The 21,524-nt window shown below is 40.2% G+C and overlaps 1 protein-coding gene across 1 annotated transcript; it reads left to right on the top strand.

The window, feature by feature from the left end:
• The first annotated feature begins 10,331 nt into the window (after positions 1 to 10,331).
• On the top strand, positions 10,332 to 20,345 carry AGR2 (anterior gradient 2, protein disulphide isomerase family member). The gene is made up of 7 exons (XM_081537664.1): positions 10,332 to 10,470; positions 10,731 to 10,794; positions 10,911 to 10,963; positions 12,205 to 12,278; positions 14,931 to 14,994; positions 17,758 to 17,841; positions 20,188 to 20,345. Exons 1-7 carry the CDS (start codon positions 10,332 to 10,334, stop codon positions 20,235 to 20,237), a joined length of 528 nt encoding a protein of 175 aa, XP_081393790.1. The 3' UTR covers positions 20,238 to 20,345.
• The last annotated feature ends 1,179 nt before the right edge of the window (positions 20,346 to 21,524 follow it).

Genomic DNA, 21,524 nt, shown 5'->3' with positions numbered 1-21,524 from the left:
ATTGATAGAATTTCTTGTGTTGGGAGGCTTTTATTTAGCAATGCAATATGAAATAGAAAAAATAGAAAACTGGTTTAATTGTAATTAAGATACACTTCTAAAATTACATCTTAAATATTCACTGAATTGGAACATTTTTCCTCATCATGCAGAGTCTAAAAGCAAATATGATCTTTTCCTATAAGCACGGATTAGACAAAAGTGTGATATGGTGAACACAGCCACAGCTTAGTATTGAAATGATGACGAGGCCTTACAGAAATCAGGAAGAAAGTAAATGTGACAAGTTTCCTTTCTGTTTGCTTTCAGGGCTGACCTATTGCTCCGGACTAGGAGAATAATTATTACAGAATGAGTCACATAGAAAACACAGGCAAACAGAAGAACACTGAGAAGTGTGTGTTATTCTTTCATTGGTACCTAACTTTAAGGCAAAAACATAAAAGTTGTAGAGTAAAAACTGTCCCCAAAAGATCAATTCCTGAATGTGACTGTATTTCCTTAAATAACAATCATAGAAACTTTTAGAAAGCCCCCAAATTACTCAAACCCTGATTTTTTAAAGCAATTATTGCATTAAATGGGAAAACCATATAATGGAATTAATTGGTATAAAACATATACACAAGCAGACTCAAAGTAAATTTGGAATCATAAAGAGATTATTTTCATCTTCCAAGAAACACACTAAATTATATGCACAAAAAACTGAGGTCTTAGAAAATTACTTATTAGTATTTATCAAATGCGAAAATCATAAGTGAAACAGCACTTTTTTGGAGTTCATTTGCTAAATAATAGAGTATGTTTTATACTGTGGATGCAAAATATTAAAGTGTATAATTTTTTCTTATTAAAGAAAACAAACTTTGAAGTGTTATGTTATAGAACATAACAGTATATTGCACATTATATTTACCAAGATGGTATTAATATGTATTTATCATTTCCATATTACTTTGGTATTCACTTACCACTGTCCTTCACAAATCAACAGCCACTTCAGTATATAGATAGCTGGATAATAAGACAGAAAACCTAGTCATGACCAGACGACAATCCTTTCCTACCCTTACATTGGGTAGGAAAATAATGATATAATAGTGTTTAAAGAAGTAAAGGTTTTCCCAAGTGGCTCAATGGTAAAGAATTCGCCTGCCAATGTAGGAGATGAAAGAGACAGAGGTTTGGTTCCCGGCTCAGGAAGATCCCCTGGAGAAGGACATGGCAACCCACTCCAGTATTTTGCTTGGAAAGTTCCATGGACAGAGGAGCCTAGCAGACTACAGTCGATGGGGTCACAAAGAATTGGACGTGGCTGAGCGACTGAGCACACACACATACACACAAAGAAGTAAAGGTGAAAGAATTACTCAAAGAAATTTATCGAAATTAAGTCAAACTAAAGCTACCTCAGAAGGTAGGTTTAAGCTTTTTTTTTAAGTCACTGGCATCCTTAAGGACAGACAGCTTTTGACAGCATCTCTGCTTGTTCAAGGCTCCACCCCAAGGCGTGTATTTGTCATGTAACAATATTGACTCTAGGTCAGACTCCAACCGCTAAGGACACGTCTCCTTAATGCACGTGAAACCCTTCTTTCATATATAGCCAGAGTAGTTACCAGATCCAAACATATTTGTTTAAATGACCCCTGTTTCCCACCTTCCAAATTCATTAGCAGCAAATCACTTCAATGGGAAGTTCTAAGGAGTCATGAGATTATTCCCTTCAGACTCCAAAGAATGATGTTCATGTTCCCTTTCAAAATACCCATCTTCTGGGCTTCCTGGGTGGCTCAGTGGTAAAGAATCTGCTGGCTAATGGAGGAGGAGACCCGATCCTCGGTCTGGGAAGATCTCACATGCCATGGAGCAACTAAGTCTGCACCCCACAACTCCTGAGCCTGTGCTCCAGAGCCTGTGCTCCACAGCAAGGGAAGCCACCGCAACTGAGAGGCCCGTGTGCTGGAGAGCAGCCCCCACTCTGCGCAACGAGAGAAAAGCCCACGTGGCAACGAAAACCCAGCGCACTCAGTAAATTAGCAAAACTTTTTTTTTTTTAATTCCCATCTTCTAAAAGATAGAGTTCATGGGGAAATAATTTATCTACTTGGGATGTTCATATATTATAAATTACTTTTTGTATAATTCTTATGTTCTTTATTCTCATTTTCATACCCAAATTCTCTTTTTTTAACCCCCTCCCTCTAGGCTTGCATGATCTTAATTCCCCTACTGGGGATTAAGCCTGGGCCCCGGCAGTGAAAGCACCAAGTCCTAACCACTGGACTACCAGGGAATCCCATCAGTTACTTTTTATTCCTCCTTCCCTCTAAACTCCACTTCCACTAAGATCTAAAAGGATTTCCGACTGTGGGCCTTTATTCAGGGACAACAAAAGACTTGAATGACTGTGAGACTAGGATTCTTTCCAACTTAGGCCATGGTATAATATTTCTGAAAGGAAGAAATACAAGGTGGTGCTATAAAACAAGGGCAGAGAGCTAAGTGCTAAATTCTAAAGCTGTGGGTCCTTGAAATGGCTACACTTAGAAGCGTGAACATTCGAGCAATGTTGTTTTTAACTTTAGTCTATGGGTCCCACACAGGGGTCCTCGGATTAAGTTCAGTATATAAATGAGACCTCTGTCAGTCACTCAGTCAGGTCCAACTCTTTGAGATCCCATGCACTGTAAACCGCCAGGCTCCTCTGTGCATTTGGTTCTCCAAGCAAGAATATTGAGTGGGTTGTCAATCCCTTCTCCAACGGATCTTCCCAACACAGGTCTCTTGCGTTGCAGGCAGATTCTTTACTATCCGAGCCACCTAAAATTATATGTGTATAAGCAATTATTTTCCTACAGAGAACACTGGTAGATTTCATCATCTAGACTATGTAATTATTACCCAAATCACCAGACTTTTTAAAATAAAGGGGAATGTTCTCAGTTACTATGCTCAACAACAGGCTTAACCTGAGAATTTTCTGGGCAAACTGAGAATATAGTCACTTGACTCATGACCCAAGAAAGTAATACATCACTGCACCAGATAATTTGGCTTTTCACTACTTCAACCTAAGTGCCATTCATGAATTTTGATTGAAGGCAACTGATTTTTATACAATCAAGTGTATTCTGCAAGTGTCTTGGCTACAAGTCAGAGAGCTCTGGAAACCATTCAGCTGCTTCTCTTCTCCAGTTCTAAGCCCTGCCACCTGCATTTGGTGCGGGCTGTTGCTTTGTGCTCTGCAGTTCCTACTAACCCTGGATTCAGGAAATGGTGTGGTCCTGGAAATGTATGTCTTTGTACAAAGAAATTCTTTCTTGTGCTTTAGAAGCACTTCTTTTCCTTATCCTCCTAAATGGATAAAAATTACCAAGGTTTGGTAATAAGTCTTCCTCTCAACACTTTCCCTTGAGATACATCTAATTGTATCTATAACATTAAATATATCAATGATTGGGTCACAGTCTTTGATCCATATCAGAGTCCCTAATTCTAGACTCAGGAAATAGGCCCAACCTAAAGGTAAATCTGCTTCCTCTTCACTAGTCCCTAGAAGGAATAGAAATAAAGTTTCTATTGATGAAGTAACCAATGAAGTAATTCAAATCTGTAACTGATGAAGTAACCCAAATCTGTAGTATTAAGACTTCTAGGTGAAGCTGAGGAATAAGTTTTGAAAATATTGGAAAAATCTTTATGTGCTTGTTAGTGAAGTGCTTGTAAGATGTAACAGAAACCTCTTTCAGAGAAGCTGAATATTGGTCGGTGACTCTAATTAAGAATGTGACTAGAATTAGGATTTTTAATTTAGAATTATAATGTATTTGGCTGTGAGAAATATTTGTAAGATTAATGTAACCTGAATTGCTAATCAGTAACTTTAATTTGTGATATTTATAAGAATTGCTAAAGTGCTTAGAAAAGTTATGGTAATTATGTTGGCAAATGTAGCCTGTTGAACATTTTAAAAGCTTAAAAGAATTAGATGTACTAGTATTAAATTTGTAAATGCAGGTAAAAATACTTAGAAAATTTTCATTAAGGAAATTTGTAAAAGGAGCTATATTTCATACATCAAATTTAGCCTATTGAAATGTAATCTATCTAATTTAGGTCAGTTTAATTTGATGATACTTATTTTACTTAAACAGCAAGAAACAAGTTCTAGGACTTCCCTGGTGGTGCAGTAGATAAGAATCGGCCTGTCAATGCAGGGGACACAGGTTCCACCCCTCGTCCCAGAAGCTTTCACGTGCCACATGAGCAACTAAGCCTGTTCACCACAACTACTGAGCCTGTGCTCTCGAGCCCAGAAGCTGAACCACTGAGCCGGCGAGCCCAACTCCAGAAGCCCGCGCACCCCAGAGCCTGTGCTCTACAGCAAGAGAAGCCACGGCAATGAGAAGCCCACACACTGCAACTAAGAATAACCCCTGCTCACCGCAACCAGAGAAAGCCCACTCAGAGCAACAAAGACCCAGAGCAGCCTACATAAATAAAAAATTTTTGAAAAAAGAAACCAGTTCTAGATATCTGATTACAGCATTATGCTTATAGTTCAAAATATCGTCTTGTACACTTCATTGGTTAAGAGGATAGCTATATTTCACGTGATTTTTTTTTTTAGTATAATAAAAAAGAATTTAAAATAGATTTTGAATTTTATGCCAAACTTCTCTGTGCTCAGTCACTTCAGTCATGTTCGACTCTTTGTAACCCCGTGGACTATATAGCCTGCCGTTCCTCTGTCCATGGGGATTCTCCAAGCAAGAGCACCGGAGTGGGCCGCCATTTCCTTCTCCAGCCAAACGTCTCCAGTCAAAACCAAATTATTTTTGTATACTTTATACAAATAAACAAAATTTGTATATTTTTAAACTTAAACTTTTAGATTTAGGAAGAACTAGGTGTTTACATTAAACCCCAAGAAATGGGAAACAATTGTATTTGTACACAAAAGCCCCCATACGGCTAAGTGACTTTCATAGAGAAGCAAGTTCTGTAACGTCGATAGTACATTCCAGTGCTTACTATGTGCTATGTACCATTCTAAATATTTTTTCTCAATTATTTTATATAACCTTCCACAGATCCTATAAAGTGAGTCTCATTGTTTCCACTTCACAAGTGAGACGACTGAAGTATCGAAAGGTTAAGTAATTTGCAGGCGTTAGTAGTGTCTGTAGTAATCATCAGACTAAATTTGAACTCAAACCAAAGCTGAATCTACAAAATGCCCCCTTCACCATCGCAGGACACTTCCTCTTGAGGATGAAGTCTAAACTCCTTAAAATGGCATTCAAGGTCCCCAGTAAATCAAATAGCCCCCAAACAACTTTTCACACCTATTGTTTATGAGTTTCCCAGATGTTATCTGACTCTAGTCAGGGGTGGTTCCACTAAATACCCAACAAATATATTTTGGAAATTCTTTATCACTGTCTCCATCTGGAAACCTTGCTGTCTAGCATCAATCTGAGTATTTTCATGACTAGCAATCTCTTATTTCCTCTGAAAAATAATAACAGCTGATACCTATACCACTTGTTGTTCAGTCGCTTACTCATGTTGGACTCTTTGTGACCCCACGGACTGCAGCATGCTAGGCTTCTCTGTCCTTCAGCATCTCCCAGAATTGCTCAAACTCATGTCCACTGAGTTGGTGATGTCATCCAACCATCTCATCCTCTGTCACCCCCTACTCCTCTTGCCCTCAATCTTTCCCAGCATCAGAGTCTTTTACCCATCCATTACCACATGTTCCTCTCATGAGGATGATTTAGTGTGGGTTAATCTTAACTCTTCAATCAGATCATTGATAACCTCACAGCAGGGATAATGAATTCAGTGTCTTTGTTTTCCCACGGTATGGCTTACCACCCTGAATTGCAACTGCCCATGGATGCTTTTGTCTACCGCAATAACTGACCATGTCTTTTTCATTTTCCTATCTTTAATGTCAGGCATAGTGTTTGCTACATAATCAGGCTCAATGAATATTTGGTGAAGTGGGTGCTCAATTGTGTCCAACTCTTTGCAACCCCATGAACTGTAGCCTGCCAGGCTCCTCTGTCCCTGAGATTTTTCAGGCAAGAACACTAGAGTGGGTTGCCATTTCCTCCTCCAGGGTATCTTCCTGACCCAGGGATGGAACCCGTGTCTCCTATGTCTCCTGCACTGGCAGGCAGATTCTCTTCCACTGAGCCACCTGGGAAGCCCATATAAAAGGCTTACTGGTTTTCAAAGTTGAGCTCAAATCATTATTTTTATTCAAATTCCTAAAGAAAGTATTTCTGTGAACTCATTTCAAATGAAAACTCACCATTTTTGAAATCACTTCCTATTTTGCCCACAGAAATTCAGGCTTTATCAAAAAATTCACCTACTTGAAAATATTTTGAAGTAGTATGATCTCAACTCATTTCAAATTTTATTTTTATAGGGCTTGCATCTCATTAGCTTATTTTCTATTGTTAAAGATTTTTCTGTTCTGAACTTTTAAGGATTACACATAGTTTTCACAGGATTAAAATTTTTTACAGAAAACCCAAGTCCAGTCTTAAAATGTTGAGCAAATTATTGCATAAATTTAAAGGAGAAAGTAGTTGCACATCTTAGTTTATAGGTCTGAAAAATGATGGAAATAGCTTCCTGCTATGCCTAGCAGGAAAGTTTGCCATTGAATGAGCGAGTATCTGTGAAATACCTTTGAATTCTTTGGAGGGGAGTTCCTGAAAGGTGATTAATAAAAACTCATAGTGTTAGGATATCTTTTTTTAATAATTCCTTAGTTTTAATATATTATATGAATGCTTGGTTTGGATTACTTTCATACCTACAGTGAATAAACATTTTGTTTGTCAAGAAAAGGAAGTACATTGTGTGAAATAATTTATACCATAATGGAGGACAGCAGCTTATATGAGTGTAGGGGTTAGAACTGTGAATCATCTCTTGTGTGTTTCTAACTAAATAGAGGCAATCTGCCCGAGAGAGAGAGAAAAAAAAATTCTACAGACACAAACTCCATCCAATCACATAAAGACAAATCAGCCTTCAGGCAAATCAAATGTCTTCATTCAAACCGTACCTGGATTTGGCACTCTGCCCATCTTTCTCAAATCTCTTAACAATATACTTTCACAAAGAGTTCAAGGCATGCATACTGAAAGGGACTCCCTCTGCAACTTTATTTTTAAAAAACAGGGAACTCTAGCCCCGGGAAGACCTGGGGAAAGAAAAGTTCCTTTCAGAGTCTGCACCATGTGAATACAGGATTAGGGGGTGGGATTGAGGTGTGCTCAGGTGCATAAATAGAGGCATGGGCTGAGCCAGCATACTAGGAAGCTTGGACTGCATCGAGGCCACCTGGCTCACACAGACAGGTGGGTGGGGAGATCCAGGTAAGGTTCCTGACAGCATTGTTAGATGGGCACCTGTTAGAATGAGCTTTGGCCTCTGGTTACCATGTAAAGGTGTAGGCAATCCACAGGCAGAGGAGTGCGGGGCAGTTCCAGGAGCAGCAAAATGGGATTTGGAGAGGGAATTGATGGAATTTCCACCAGAGGCTTCCTGGAACCTCTCTGTGCAAGAGCGATGTTCTGTTCCTGAGCTGATTCAAGGTAATGCTTTCTCCCCAGAAAACGAGAGGTTTAACAGTGAGCGAACTTCTGGAGTTTTCAAGCCTGACACACAGCCCAGGGTCTCCTGTCTTGGTTACTGAGCCCTGATCACCATCTAATGCTTGTTTCTTTCTTACTGGCAAAGCAAAGACCTGCAGGACTGTGAAACGTCAGCTCAGATTAGCTGCTGGGGATTACAGATCAGAATATTCTTGCAAATCAGGAAATAGCTTTCCTTCTGTGTCTGATATAAAGATATCCTTATTGCTTATTCAGTCTTTAAATTCATAGGATAGAATGTAGAAGGAGAGATCTGGTTACTTTCCTAAAGCATTTATGAACAAGGACACTGAAACCTCCTGCAAGGCATTCATTGATGAAGACAGAGATATAATGACCAGTGAAAAGTGCTGGTTTCATAGTGTGTATATGTGTGTCTCTCCAAATTATCAGTGTCCTCCATGGTTAGCTTTCTGTTTTGAGGTGGTTTATGCATGCAATTTGCAGATCACAGTCAATTCAGGACTAAAAATTGATGTGTTGAAAACAGTACAGTGAATCTCAGAAAATTCTGTTTGTACAGCAGGAGTTATATTCGGCTCCCTCGAGTCATCTTGCTATAAAACATGTATAAGGTATCAATAGTTCCAATCTGAAAGCTGCAAAGCTATCACAGGAGGTCCTAATGGCCACCTGCACAACAAGAATTGTCAGCAAATTAAATAAATACTTCATCACCTGTTTACTACTATTTTTGCTAATATACATTTGTTGACATACATAAAATATAAAATCAAACGTTTCTCGATAAATTTCAAGTCATTACTTGCCATGATATTTTCTGAATCAACCATTATCCTGAACAGTGTAATTATTCTCACATAAGAGTTCTTGGTTTTATTGTTGTTGACATGAAAAAGAAGTCTTTGTAACAAAAAGGCTAGAAGACTTGTAGCACATTTGAGTTGCTTCTGCAAAATACTGGATACAAGAATTGTTACTGGCATTTCTGTATCTTTATGGGTATAGAAAATGAAGACAGTATATCCCTGTTTTTTGCTTATGTCTTTTTTGTGAGACATTGCGTGGCTACTACATACTATGACATAGACAATAATCGGTCAGTTTAATACAAGGCATCATCTGGATTTGGTAACTTAGCAATGCCTTTTTTTTTAATTGGCTAATGCTTAACAAGGGCTTCCCAAGTGGCTCAATGGTAAAGAATCCACCTGTCAATGCAGGAGATGTGGGTTCAATCCCTGGATTGGGAAGATCCCCTGGAGAAGGAAATGGCAACTCCAGTATTCTTGCCTGGGAAATTCCATGGTCAGAGAAGCCTGGCAGGCTACAGTCCAAGGGGTCTCAAAAGAGTGGGACACAACATTGCGACTAAACAACAATGCTTAACAAAGGTTTTCCCTCAAGCTATCAGAATATGGGAAAGTTTACCCCTTAAAAACACTGAACTTTGATGGTCCATCCTGTTTCTCTAGCAGAGTTCATTTAATTTGAAACACACCAATATTAGAGTTAGGTGTTTCTTTTTAACCAATTTCAGTCTTTGGCTTTACTAGCATCCCAAGTCTCCAGCTTTGCATGTCATGGTCCCTAGATAGCCCTAGTGATTCGCTAATGCAATTCACTTTGCTAGCTCACTTACTTCCTCACTCACTCATGTACCTTACCTTGCTATTCTCTTTCCCATTCATAAGCATCTGCTTTGAAATAGTACAACATTTCCTGATATTTTAATTTGGAATACTGGAAAGAAAAAAAAAATTAACAAAGAGACATCCACGAGGTTGGTCTCTCTGTGTGATGAGTCCCATAAAATATTTTACGGGATAAAATAGAAATATTTTGTGCACAACCACCTACCTATTCAGGCCCACACTAAGCATCAAAAAATTAGTTCACTGGAAGAAACTTCCACGGATGTATTTTAACCACTTCAGAACCAATATATCTAGAGTTTGAGTAAATGTTACACTAGGGAGAGAGCTGTGTGTGTGCCAGCCTTTAGTTAAAAGATAAAGGTGGCAGTTTCTAAATGAAATAAATCATTTCACTCGGATCTTATTTTTCAATGGCAGTGTCTTTAACAAAATGTTAAAGAAATATGTATGTTTAGGGCAATTTTTTCCGAATGGGAAGATGGGAGCCAGCACTGCAAAATGGCAAGATCCAAAAGCCTTGGTTCTATGCTCATCTCATTGGTCTTCATTTCTCTGAATTTCAGACTCTTCATCTACAAAATGAGACACTGGGGAGGTGGGAAAAGAGGATATAACCCCTAAGGTGTCTTCTAATATGAAGTTTTTTAGAAAAATATAAAATTTAAAAGCAAATTCCCTTAGCTATAAGAATATATACATCTATCTCCTTATTTTCTTAAAATATATCTGTATCTATTTCTACATTGTATATTTCTATGGCGATCTTCATCAGTATACTTTTTTTCTATATGGATCTATATCTATATAGAGGTGGATAGATAGACATTTATACTACGCATTCTTAGGAAAATTCTGTGGAAGGTATTTTTTCACTCCAATTGCATGTGTTTAATCCCATCTAAGCCTCAATTCTTGTTGTGTCCCATGGTTGTGTTGCAATCTGAAGATTTTGAAAAATTGCTAATTTCTTTTTGTTTTACTGGCTTCTTGCTAATTGACTGTTTTCCATATCAGATTTGCCATGGAGAAGATTCCAGTGTCAGCGTTCCTGCTGCTGGTGGCCCTCTCCTACACTCTGGCCAAAGACACCACAGTCAAACCAGGAGCTAAGAAGGACACGAAGGACTCTCAATTCAAACTGCCCCAGACCCTCTCCAGAGGTAGGAGCCACATTCTCGTTGGCCTCCAATTAAACTTAACTGGGAAAGATTTAACTCTTAGAACTGATATCTGTGTGAACATATTTTTGTACATGTTCTTTCTACATTTATCAAAGTTTACCATTATTTCTGTTTTCTCTAGAGGTTTTTGCTCTTCTTTAGTATCAAGTATATAATGATCCCAGTTTTACAGCTGTTTTTTCAACAGCTCTGGGTCTGAAAACATAAGTTTTAGATAACACTGGGTTTTTTTGTTCTAGGTTGGGGGGACCAACTCATCTGGACCCAGACATATGAAGAAGCTTTATACAAATCCAAGACAAGGTAAAGACAAGCTTTAGGAAACTCTCACAGCTCTCAAGAGAGCCATCTAGCGATCTTTAGCGACCCACAAAATCCTACTCATTGAACATGATCCAATATCTCTTTGTTTCTTGAAGCAATAAACCCTTGATGATTATTCACCACTTGGATGAATGCCCACACAGTCAAGGTAATTTATACTCCTAAATATAATTTCTTTTAGGTTTATAGCTTTAGGGGGAGGGTCCAGATCTCTCATCTTTATACCCTTAGCACCCAGCACAGTTGAATTAAAAAGAATATTTTATGTAGTAAACACATATTTTGAAGTAACTTCAAATATTTCCACATTTTTTGTTACCCATTGGCTCACAGTTTGAAAACACCAGCTCTAGAATTCATCCCTGACTTCTTGCTTTGTCTTTTATGCCACATTCAATACATCAGCAAATACCAGTGCTTCACCTTCACAGTATGTCCAAAGGCCAGCAACAGCCTCCTGCGCACACCACCTGTGCAATCACACAAGACACAGTGTTTAGAAGACTCCTATGCTTGTTGTAAAGATCAGCTGTTGCCATCTTAAAAGTCATAGTAATTTTTGAACAAAGGGCTCTATATTTTCATTTGGCACTGGTGATGGTGGTTTAGTTGCTGTCCGACTCTTGTGACCCCATGGACTGTAGCCTGCCAGGCTCCTTTGTCCATGGGATTTCCCAGGCAAGAATTTTGGAGTGAGTTGCCATTTCCTTCTTCAGGGGGATCTTCCCAACCCAGGGATCAAACCCAAGTCTCCTGCATTGCAGGTGGATTCTTCACCTCTGAGACAGGCACTGGGCCCCATATATTACATAGCTGCTGCCCAAATGCAGCCACTGCCCTGGTCCAAACCTAGATGAGATCTTGCCTAGATCTGTGACAGGCACCTACCTGGCTACCCTAGGATGGATCCCTAATATCTTTGAATGCATCAGCCTCTTACTTCAATGTCATTTCCTCAAAGAAGTCTACCCTAAACACTCTATAGCTTTTAAACCTCTTGCTTTGCTTTATTTTTCTTCAAAGTGCTTATTTCCACCTAAAACTACTTGCTTGTTTATGATCTGTCTCCTACACAAGCATTTGAGTCCTATGAAGAAAGCACATTTTATTATTTTCTCACTGCTCTATTCCCAGTACATGAAACAGTCTTGCCACATAGTAACCACTCAGTAAACACGGGTTAAAAAAAAATTAAGAGATGAATGATTGACTGACTGAGCAGTATTAACAAAGCTGTTCAATGGTCTAGATATTTCTTCGTTAATCATTTGCAGAAAGGGTGGGGTTCAACATTGTATTAAAAATACAGTTCAATTTAAAATGTAACAGAGAACAATGGTCTTACCTGGTGATGAGATGAATGCTTAACTATTTTTCTTTGCATTATAGCTTTAAAGAAGGCATTTGCTGAAAATAGAGAAATCCAGAAATTGGCAGAGCAGTTTGTCCTCCTCAATCTAGTTGTAAGTTAGCTCTTCATCCTCACTGCCGTTTCTCTCAGTATTTGAAATGGATGGTTCCTTTTTCCTATATGTCTTAATCATACTACTTTAATGGGGATCTGTTCCAAATATCACATCTCATAGACTACAGAGAGAAAAGATTTTATTTGTATCTATCTTGCATGTCTACACTTTTGTTTATACATGTGCCTATATATGTGATCACATCCGTGCCCAGTTACTCTGCCACCCCATGGACTGTAGCCTGCTAGGCTCCTCTGTCCATGGAATTTCCCAGACAAGAATACTGGAGTAGTTGCCATTTCCTTCTCCAGGCAATCTTCCCAACTCAGGGATTTTGTTTAATGACTAATAATTTTAAACTGTCTGGATAATACTCTCCCATGGTCCAGGATTTCTTTGTTGCTGTTAATAAATGGGAGGTTTTTGTCATTTACCAATTCCTTGCTGTGCCCCTTTCCCCTGCAGTCCTGGCTGCCCTCCACCCATTCTTACTCCATGTACCCTCTCTCTCTGGAAGAGACAGCTCTCTGGGTGCCCAAATCTAATCACTTCATGAATGCTGTGAGCCAATGCTTCCCCATGCTAATTGGCCATCACCACCTCTCTTCATGGTAAAGCTTTCTGTTTTTATAAGTTCTACTCGGTGTAGAAACAGGATCCATTTCTGTTTCAAAGGCAAGCGATCACTAAACAACTCGGAAAACTCTTTCCCTAACCCTGTGTCCCCTGGGGCTTCCCTCTCTCTCTCTCTCTCTCCTCTTTCTGGGTTGACAGGTGAGCTTCTTCAAGGAGCATCCACACCAGCCGTTCTTCTTCACCTCCTTCCATAGGCTCCTTCCTCCATTTATCCCTTCATATAAGTGACTTCCTGATCTCTACTCGACCTACTTCTCTTTTCATATTTTATATTCTCTATGGACAATTTCATCCAGACCTGCTCACTGGTAATTCCCCTGTCTTCCTCGAATACACAACAGCTTCCAATCTGCATCCACAACCAAATTTCAGAAATCTTGCAATCAGCTTTAACTTGATGTGTTCAACACTGAATTTATCAACATAACAGGTTTTTCAAAATGCTCTTTTTTCTCCATTCCCTATTCCATTAGGGTGTTATTCTAGACTTGACTCTCCACCTCACCTCTGGCAGTCATGAAGGCCTGTGGTTCTGACTTGGAAACAGTCTTACTATTGGTCATTCCCTGTAAATCCAAGACCGCTGTTTTAGTGTAAGAGTTTTTCACTTTACTAGCTTACACTAAGTGGCTCTCTGACTGCAAAGTAAATCCTGTCTGATCCCACACGATTGTCGGGGTAATTACTCTAAAAACTGAATTGGGATCACGGCTCTTCTAACATCCCTCCAGTGGTTCTTCTCTATTTACGGGCAAATCTAAACACTGTGGGGAGGTGTGCAAGGCCATTCACGAGCCACCCCTGAAGTAGCTTTCTAGTGTCATCTCTCACGACAGCCTCAGCATCCCTACCCTTTGCGTGTGTGCTCAGTCACTCAGTCCATCTTTTTACGACCCCACAGACTGTAGCCCACCAAGCTCCTCTGTCCACGGAATTCTCCAGGCAAGAGTACTGGAGTGGGTTGCCATTTCCTTCTTCAGGGGATCTTCCTGACCCAGGGATCAAGCCTGCGTCTCCTGCATTGCAGGTGGATTCTTTACCACCGAGCCATCCAAAAGCCATCCCTACCCTTTAGTCTCATCCAAATACTTGATTATAGAAACTTCTGGGTCTTTCATCTGCCTTTGTATCATCGTCCCCCCTCCTCTGCCCAGAATGACCTCCTTTTCTATGTAACTGACTCCTATTCATTTTCTAAAGATTTCTCTTCACCCACCTCAGAAAGTTCTATGGAGCCTGCAGACAGGGTTAAATGTCCTACTCTGGGCCCTCGATGTGCCTGCTTATCCTTCATCATAACATTTCACCCATTGGATCCCCAATATGCCTTCTCCTTCTCTGTCTCCCAGTGTGTGCTAAGTCACTTCAGCCGTGTCTGACTCTTTGAGACTCCATGGGCTGTAGCCCACCAGGCTCCTCTGTCCATGGGATTCTCCAGGCAAGAATACTGGGGTGGGTTGCCATTTCCTCCTCCAGTGATCTTCGCGACCCAAGGACTGAACCTGTGTCTCCTGCATTGGCAGATGGGCAGCACTGGTGCCCCCTGGGAAGTCCCTATCTCCCAACAGACATGCATTAATTCAAGAGAAGTGCAGTATACTGCTAATAAATTCTGAATTAAAAAATAATAGATGAATTCTCAAGACAATCCTGTTTGTTTTGTAGTTTCTCCAAAAAGGACTTCCTTTTTTTTTTTTCATTGATCTATTTCTTCCCACCTTATCCAAGATGCCTTCCCTGAGCACCATATGCCTCCCAAATTCTCCCTTATTGACTTCTGGGGCTCCTGATTCATCACAGACAACAGCTCTTTACCTCCTGTTCTGCATCACATTCTGCTCTAGCTTCTTTATTATTTCATGCATGTAACTAGCTTCTACATCTGTATCATAAACTGTGTTAGAGATGTGCCTTATAGTGTTTTAAGGTCCTTAGTCCAGGAATGGACACGTTTTTATAACAAGTTTGAAAATAACTGAAGGATAAACAAACTGAAAGTTGCTTTTTTTTTAGTATGAAACAACTGACAAACACCTCTCCCCTGATGGCCAGTACGTGCCCAGGATTTTGTTTGTTGGTAAGTAAAAGTGACGATGAGATAAAACACACTCTGAACACTACACAAACACTGCCACGTCTTTTCCTCTGTCCTGCACACCCTCACCCGTTGTTTCACCACAGCCAAGGAAATGACAAAGCTGGGGTGGGAGGCCAGCTGTTAACTTTCAGTTTCACAAAATATTTTCATTGGAAAATGCAAGCTCCTACCTATTTTCACACATGACATTTTTTCATCTGCTAATTTGAACTTCTCATTTTCTGCCACAAGAACACCTGAGGTGGAAGTACCCTGTTCATTGTTTAAATGTATTTCCCCAAATTATATCATGCCTGTAAACATTTAATCAGGCATCCTTTTGCATGCTGGATTTTTCTTTATGATGCTTTTGATCATTATTTTTAGGTGTGTTATGAATATGGGCTGAAAGGAAAAAAAAAATCAAAGGAGCCATGCTCCTTCCTGCCACTGGTACTTTACATGTGCTGCTTCCTGCCTGCCCCCGCCCTGCCTCAGTATCCCCAGGTCGCCGGGGTAATCACTGTCACTCACAGACCTGCTCAAAGCCCCATGATGCGTTCTTGAGGCACCATGTTCCTCTCAATGGTCACTCTTTCCTCAGTTATAATTTTGCATTCACTGGGTGATTGTTGAATAATTATTGACCCTGCAAGCGGTAGAGACTAGATCTTTTTCTGCTCATATTTTCAGAATGACCCTGTGGTAGGCTTATAGTAAATATTTGTTAAATGACTGAACAAATGAATTGAGTTTGGCTTTGATCAAAGTGGCTCAGACGGTCAAGAATCTGCCTGCAACGTGGGAGACCTGGGTTTGATCCCGGGGTCAGAAAGATCCCCTGGAGAAGCAAACGGCCACCCACTCCAGCATTCTTGACTGGAGAATCTCACGGACAGAGGAGCCTGGTGGGCTGCAGTCCATGGGATTGCAAAGAGTCAGACACAACTGAGCAACTAACACTTTCACTATGATCAAAGTGATACTGAAAAAAATGGACCATCCATAATTCAATTCATCACACAGCACACCTCACTCTGACCAAGTAGTTCACCTGTGTAATTCATCCATGTTCACACTAACCTACAAAACAGAGAGAAAAAGTTAAGGGAGGAAAGGAGCAAGGTTGAACCAGAGCTAATCTTACAGATTTGGTCTTGTTGGGATTTAGAAGATTTAGAATCCTTACACTGAAAGGGCCTTTATAGGTTCTCCAGCCACACGCTGTGCAGGAATTCTCTTCAGTGCTCCTCTTAAGGGCAGTCTGTTGTGCTGTGCTGTGCTGTGCTGAGTCCCTCAGTCATGTCCAACTCTCTGTGACCCCATGGAGTGTAGCCCACCAGGCTCCTCTGTCCATGGAATTCTCCAGGCAAGAATACTGGAGTGGGTTGCCATGCCCCTCTGCAGGGGATCTTCCCAACCCAGGGCTGGAACCCAAGTCTCCCATACTGCAGGCGGATTCTTTACTGTCTGAGCCACCAAAGGGCATTTTAAGCCCTGTCTAATTCCTCTGGTCATAAGAACCAGGTCCCAGGCAGCTTGCTCTTCCAGCTCAGTAGTTCTCCACGAGGCCTGTGTATTAGAATTACCTGGAAGATCTGAACAATCAAGTTGCCCAGGCTACATCTCAAACCAGTTAAATTAGAATCTCACGGGGTGGGACGCAGGTGGCAGTCTTTGAACGCTCTGCAGGTGACTCCCCTAGACAGCCAGGGAATGTGAGCCAATGGCTGGGAGACTTAAAAGCTTTTCTTACGTTAATAGATTATGAAGGTGAGACCCTGTGTGTACACCAGGCAGAAGTAGAGAAGATCTTAAGTCTTTCTTGAGGAAACACATGTCAGTTTCCTGTAATTTATGTCTGCTGGTCGCAGTCCAACATTCTGAAATGACAGGGATTGGCCATCAAGTACCAGTGACAGATGTGGTATGCATGAGGCTGGGTTTCATGTGTCCTCTTCAGCTAATTCTCAGGCAATGGACCACAGGCTCCTTTAATCACTCTCTTAAGGAAAGGCTGCTAGGCCTCTGTACATCTTAATATCTCCCTTTATGATGTATCTTGTTTACAACTTTTTTCCCTCATTAATTGATAACTTCAAGTTAAATGTAAAACATGAAAAATAAAAAGACTTAAACCTAGAGTAATATATACATAAGGGACTCTCAAATCTCTATTTTTAACATGCAGCTTGTTAACAATAAATTAAAAAAGAAAAAATCATAGAGGACAATACACAGTTATTTTACCTTGGCTGTTCTTAAGAGCTTGCATTCTTCTATTCATTAAAAAAAAAAACAACAACTTTGGTTTGGAAAGCTATCATTTGATGTGAGTTTCTAATTATCTAGGCTGCTCTTGGTAACATATTTCAATTATAACATAATCATTTCAAAAGTTTAAAATAATTCTTTAGTAGAGAATGCCATTGCTTTCACCAAAAACAAAACATCACTTCAACAATGTATATTACCCTGCTTTCAGGCTGCTATAGATAGAACAGCAGAGCTTGCAACCTTTTCCACAAATACCACTGCCCGGCTACTGAATGCTGCCAGTTTGGCTCTGGGTACCAGCTGCAGCGGCTGGGTTGCAGACGGGATGGAGGAGAATCCCATCCAGCAGGGCATGTAGTGTTTCTTTCATGGGATGTGAATAAATACATAGACTTTCATGGGATCCAAATAAACACGTAGGCTTCCTCTGCAAAAGAGGTTCCTTTGAAACAAAATACTTCACTCCTTTTGGCTTCTTCTTTATAGACCCATCCCTGACCGTTAGAGCTGACATCACTGGAAGATACTCAAATCGTCTCTATGCTTATGAACCTTCAGACACAGCTCTATGTAAGTGTTACCTCCTTGGAATATCCATAGAATTGCAGTTGTGATGGGCAGAGAGTCTACATTGGGAGGGGAAAAAAGCTGTGCTCAGAGACTCTAGAGAAACAGTCTGACCATATCTAGTCTTGTGTTCTCCATCAAATCACATTCATTTTTATCTCATTTTTTAAAATCTCAAAGAAGAGTTATTTAGATTAGGTGTCTTTCCCTCCAGGAGGATCCTAGGACCACATTACCTGCTTTTCAAGTTTCTCTTCGGCACAAATAACTCCTTCTACCACAAAACTGAGTACAATAGTAATAGTACCAGGGTAATAGTAATAATCTGCATGCTTTGTTAATTTTTTTCACAAATAACAAAAGTGAAATCATTTAGTCCAGCTTATTAAAGCTGAATTTGAGTTCAATTTTCAAGATCAGTAGGAAAGATGGTTCCAAATAGTTGCCAAGATACTCAATTCCCCTGGGGTTGCCATAAAATGGAAGAAAAAAAAAAAAATTGAGACTCAAGGCAGAAGAACCTCAATGGGAGACTGTACCTAGCCGTGACATGTAATTAGTCCTTCTGGGAAGAAAACTGGGTTTTGTCCTGAGGATCAATTTGCTCAATGACTAAAGACTGTATAGACTGGCATCACCCAATTTGTCAGCCATTAGCCACATGGAGCTGTTTAATAGTAACTTTAATGAAAATTAAACAAAATTCACCAAGAGAAAACTGTATTTCAAAAAGACACATGTACCACAATGTTCATTGTAGTACTATTTACAATAGCTAGGACCTGGATGCAACCTAGATGCCCATCAACAGATGAATGGATAAAGAAGTTGTGGTACAAATATATGATGGTATATTACTCAGCCATAAAAAAAGGGATGAATTAGAGTCAGTTCTAGTGAGGTGAATGAACCTGTTCAGTTCAGTTCAGTCACTCAGTCGTGTCCAACTCTTTGCGACCCCATGAACCACAGCACGCCAGGCCTCCCTGTCCATCACCAACTCCCTGAGTCCACCCAAACCCATGTCCATCAAGTCGGTGATGCCATCTAGCCATCTCATCCTCTGTCGTCCCTTTCTCCTCCTGCCCTTAATCTTTCCCAGCATCAGGGTCTTTTCCAATGAGTCAGCTCTTCACATCAGGTGGCCGAAGTACTGAAGTTTCAGCTTCAACATCAGTCCTTCCAATGAACACCCAGGACTGATCTCCTTTAGGATGGACTGGTTGGATCTCCTTGCAGTCCAACGGACTCTCAAGAGTCTTCTCCAACACCACAGTTCAAAAGCATCAATTCTTCGGTGCTCAGCTTTCTCTATAGTCCAACTCTCACATCCATACATGATCACTGGAAAAACCATAGCCTTGACTAGACTGACCTTTGTTGGCAAAGTAGTGTTATACACAGTAAAGTCAGTCAGAAAGAGAAAAACAAATATAGCATATTAACACAAATATATGGAATCTAGAAAAATGGTACTGATGAACCTATTTGCAGGGCAGGAATAGAGAACTCAGTCACAGAGAACAGACTTGTGGACACAGTGGGGGAAGGAGAGGACGGGATGAATTGAGAGAGTAGCATGGAAACATAAACATTACCATGTGTAAAACAGACAGCTATTGGGAAGTGGCTTCATAACACAGGGAGCTCAACTCGATGTTCTGTGATAACCGAGAGGGGTGGGCTGGGGTGGGAGGGGATAGGAAGGCTCAAGAGGGAGGGGACACATGTATACTTATGGCTGATTCACCCTGTTGTATGGCAGAAACCAACACAACATTATAAAGCAATTATCCTACAGTTAAAAAATTTAAAAAAAAATTCTGATCTACAGACACAGTGACCACATTTAAAGTACTTAATGAACAAGCACTGAATATTTTTCATCATCACAGAAATTTATACTGGGTGACATCGACCTAGAACGTTATATTGGGAAGGATGGTGAGGTTGTGTCTAGCAGCAGGAAAGAATGTGCCGGTCCATTAGCAATGCCTCCAATGGATGCTGAGAGAACCAGGGGATGCACATCCCAAGTGTATTGAACATTCTTGAGATAATAGTATAAAGCTTAATAGGACTTTGGGCTCCTTAAAGGCAGGTATTCTGAACAGGTAATATCACCATGCCTTGTAGAAAAGGAATTTAATAAACATTGGAAGAGATCTGGATTATAATGAAAGCCATTTCATGTACTTTTAGAAAAAATTTACAAGATTACAACTATTCACTCTATGATAAAACAGTACCTATTAAACAAGAAATAGAATACTAGAGTCTGGGGATAAACTATAACTATTAATATAATTCTGATGAAGTGTTGACTCTTGTAACTTTTTCCTCTATTAGTGCTTGACAACATGAAGAAAGCTCTCAAGTTGCTGAAGACTGAACTGTAGAGAAAACACAAAATCTGCAAGATCCTCCCTTTGTGTTGGGCCTTGAGACTCGGAACCAGAGGAGGTTTTGGAAAACTGTGGAGAAGGCTGGAGCACTGGTGAACCTACTGATTAGATGATGGTTTCATGTTACAACAGCTTTTTTTTTAATTGGTTTTACATATACCTGTATGAAAATAATATCATATGCTTCCATAGTGAGCCATGATTTTTAAAAAAAAATAAATCCTTTTAGGGGGTGTTCAAGCTGTTCATTTTTTTCCCAACCTGGTCTTTCACAAAAAGCTATTTGGTTTACTCACCAAATAGGACTTTTAAACACAAAATGTTCAAAAAGGGGACAAGACAAACCTAGTTCAAGCAACAAAGCCCAAAGACAAAATTATCATCTCATCTCACTATAGTTTCTCACTGGGTGACTAAAAGTAGACATGAGCTTGAACAACAGAAGTATCAAACAATATGCTCTAGGGTGACAGAATATCTAGAAAGGCATCCCAAGCGAATCAGTATCTAATCGAAGACATTCTCTGGTGGCTCAGTGGTAAAGAGCCGGCCTGCAATGCAGGAGACACAAGAGATGTGAGTTCAATCCCTGGGGCTGAAAGATCCCCTGGAGAAGGAAATGGCAACCCCTCCAGTATTCTTGCCTGGAGAAACCCATGGACAGAGGAGCCTGGTAGGCTACCGTCAATGAGTCGTAAAGAGTCGGACATGAGTCAGCAACTGAGCATTACCACTAATTGAAGACCACCTTGCCTCACTCTGGCCAGAAACTCCTATGGTCACACTTGAATTTAGCAATTCATTTTTAGTTGGACTTTGCTCTCAGAGAAAGCCTCTGACAGGTAGCTTTCTCCTTCAGAAGGCTAATTTTGTGAAAAGGTCCTTCAGAGAACATCTGTATCCTTGAACACATTCCAACCACATCCTGAGAATTCAGCCTCATACTTTATTTGGTTTCTTAAGATTTTAGAGTATTGGCCTGAAATAAATTCAGTAAAAGCAAAGGGAAGTGACATCACCTCTAGGGGGTAAAGATCAGAGGTCACTATCTCTCTTTGGACGGTTAAGGGGGAAGGTGGCATCAGAAATAGGAGAGCAGCTTTACCTATTTTTAACTCTGTATTCTGCCTGACAAAAACTGTTGTTGTGTTGTTCAGTCACTCAGTCGTGTCCGACTCTTTGCAAACTCCATGAACTACAGCATGCCAGGCTTCCCTGTCCTTCACCATCTCCCAGAGCTTGCTCAAACTCATGTCCATTGAGTCAGTGATGCCATCCAAC

Source organism: Giraffa tippelskirchi, chromosome 10, assembly GCF_054371585.1.
Source record: "Giraffa tippelskirchi isolate mGirTip1 chromosome 10, T2T-mGirTip1v1.2.pri, whole genome shotgun sequence".
In the NCBI taxonomy this organism is placed as follows: Eukaryota; Metazoa; Chordata; class Mammalia; order Artiodactyla; family Giraffidae; genus Giraffa; species Giraffa tippelskirchi.
This window is presented reverse-complemented; position numbering and strand designations above follow the sequence as displayed.

Coding starts and splice junctions, on each gene's coding strand:
- AGR2 (XM_081537664.1), top strand. CDS start 10,332: ATGGAGAAGATTCCAGTGTCAGCGTTCCTGCTGCTGGTGGCCCTCTCC. Junction 10,471..10,730: donor GCCCCAGACCCTCTCCAGAG/GTAGGAGCCACA, acceptor TTTTTGTTCTAG/GTTGGGGGGACCAACTCATC. Junction 17,842..20,187: donor ACCTTCAGACACAGCTCTAT/GTAAGTGTTACC, acceptor TTCCTCTATTAG/TGCTTGACAACATGAAGAAA.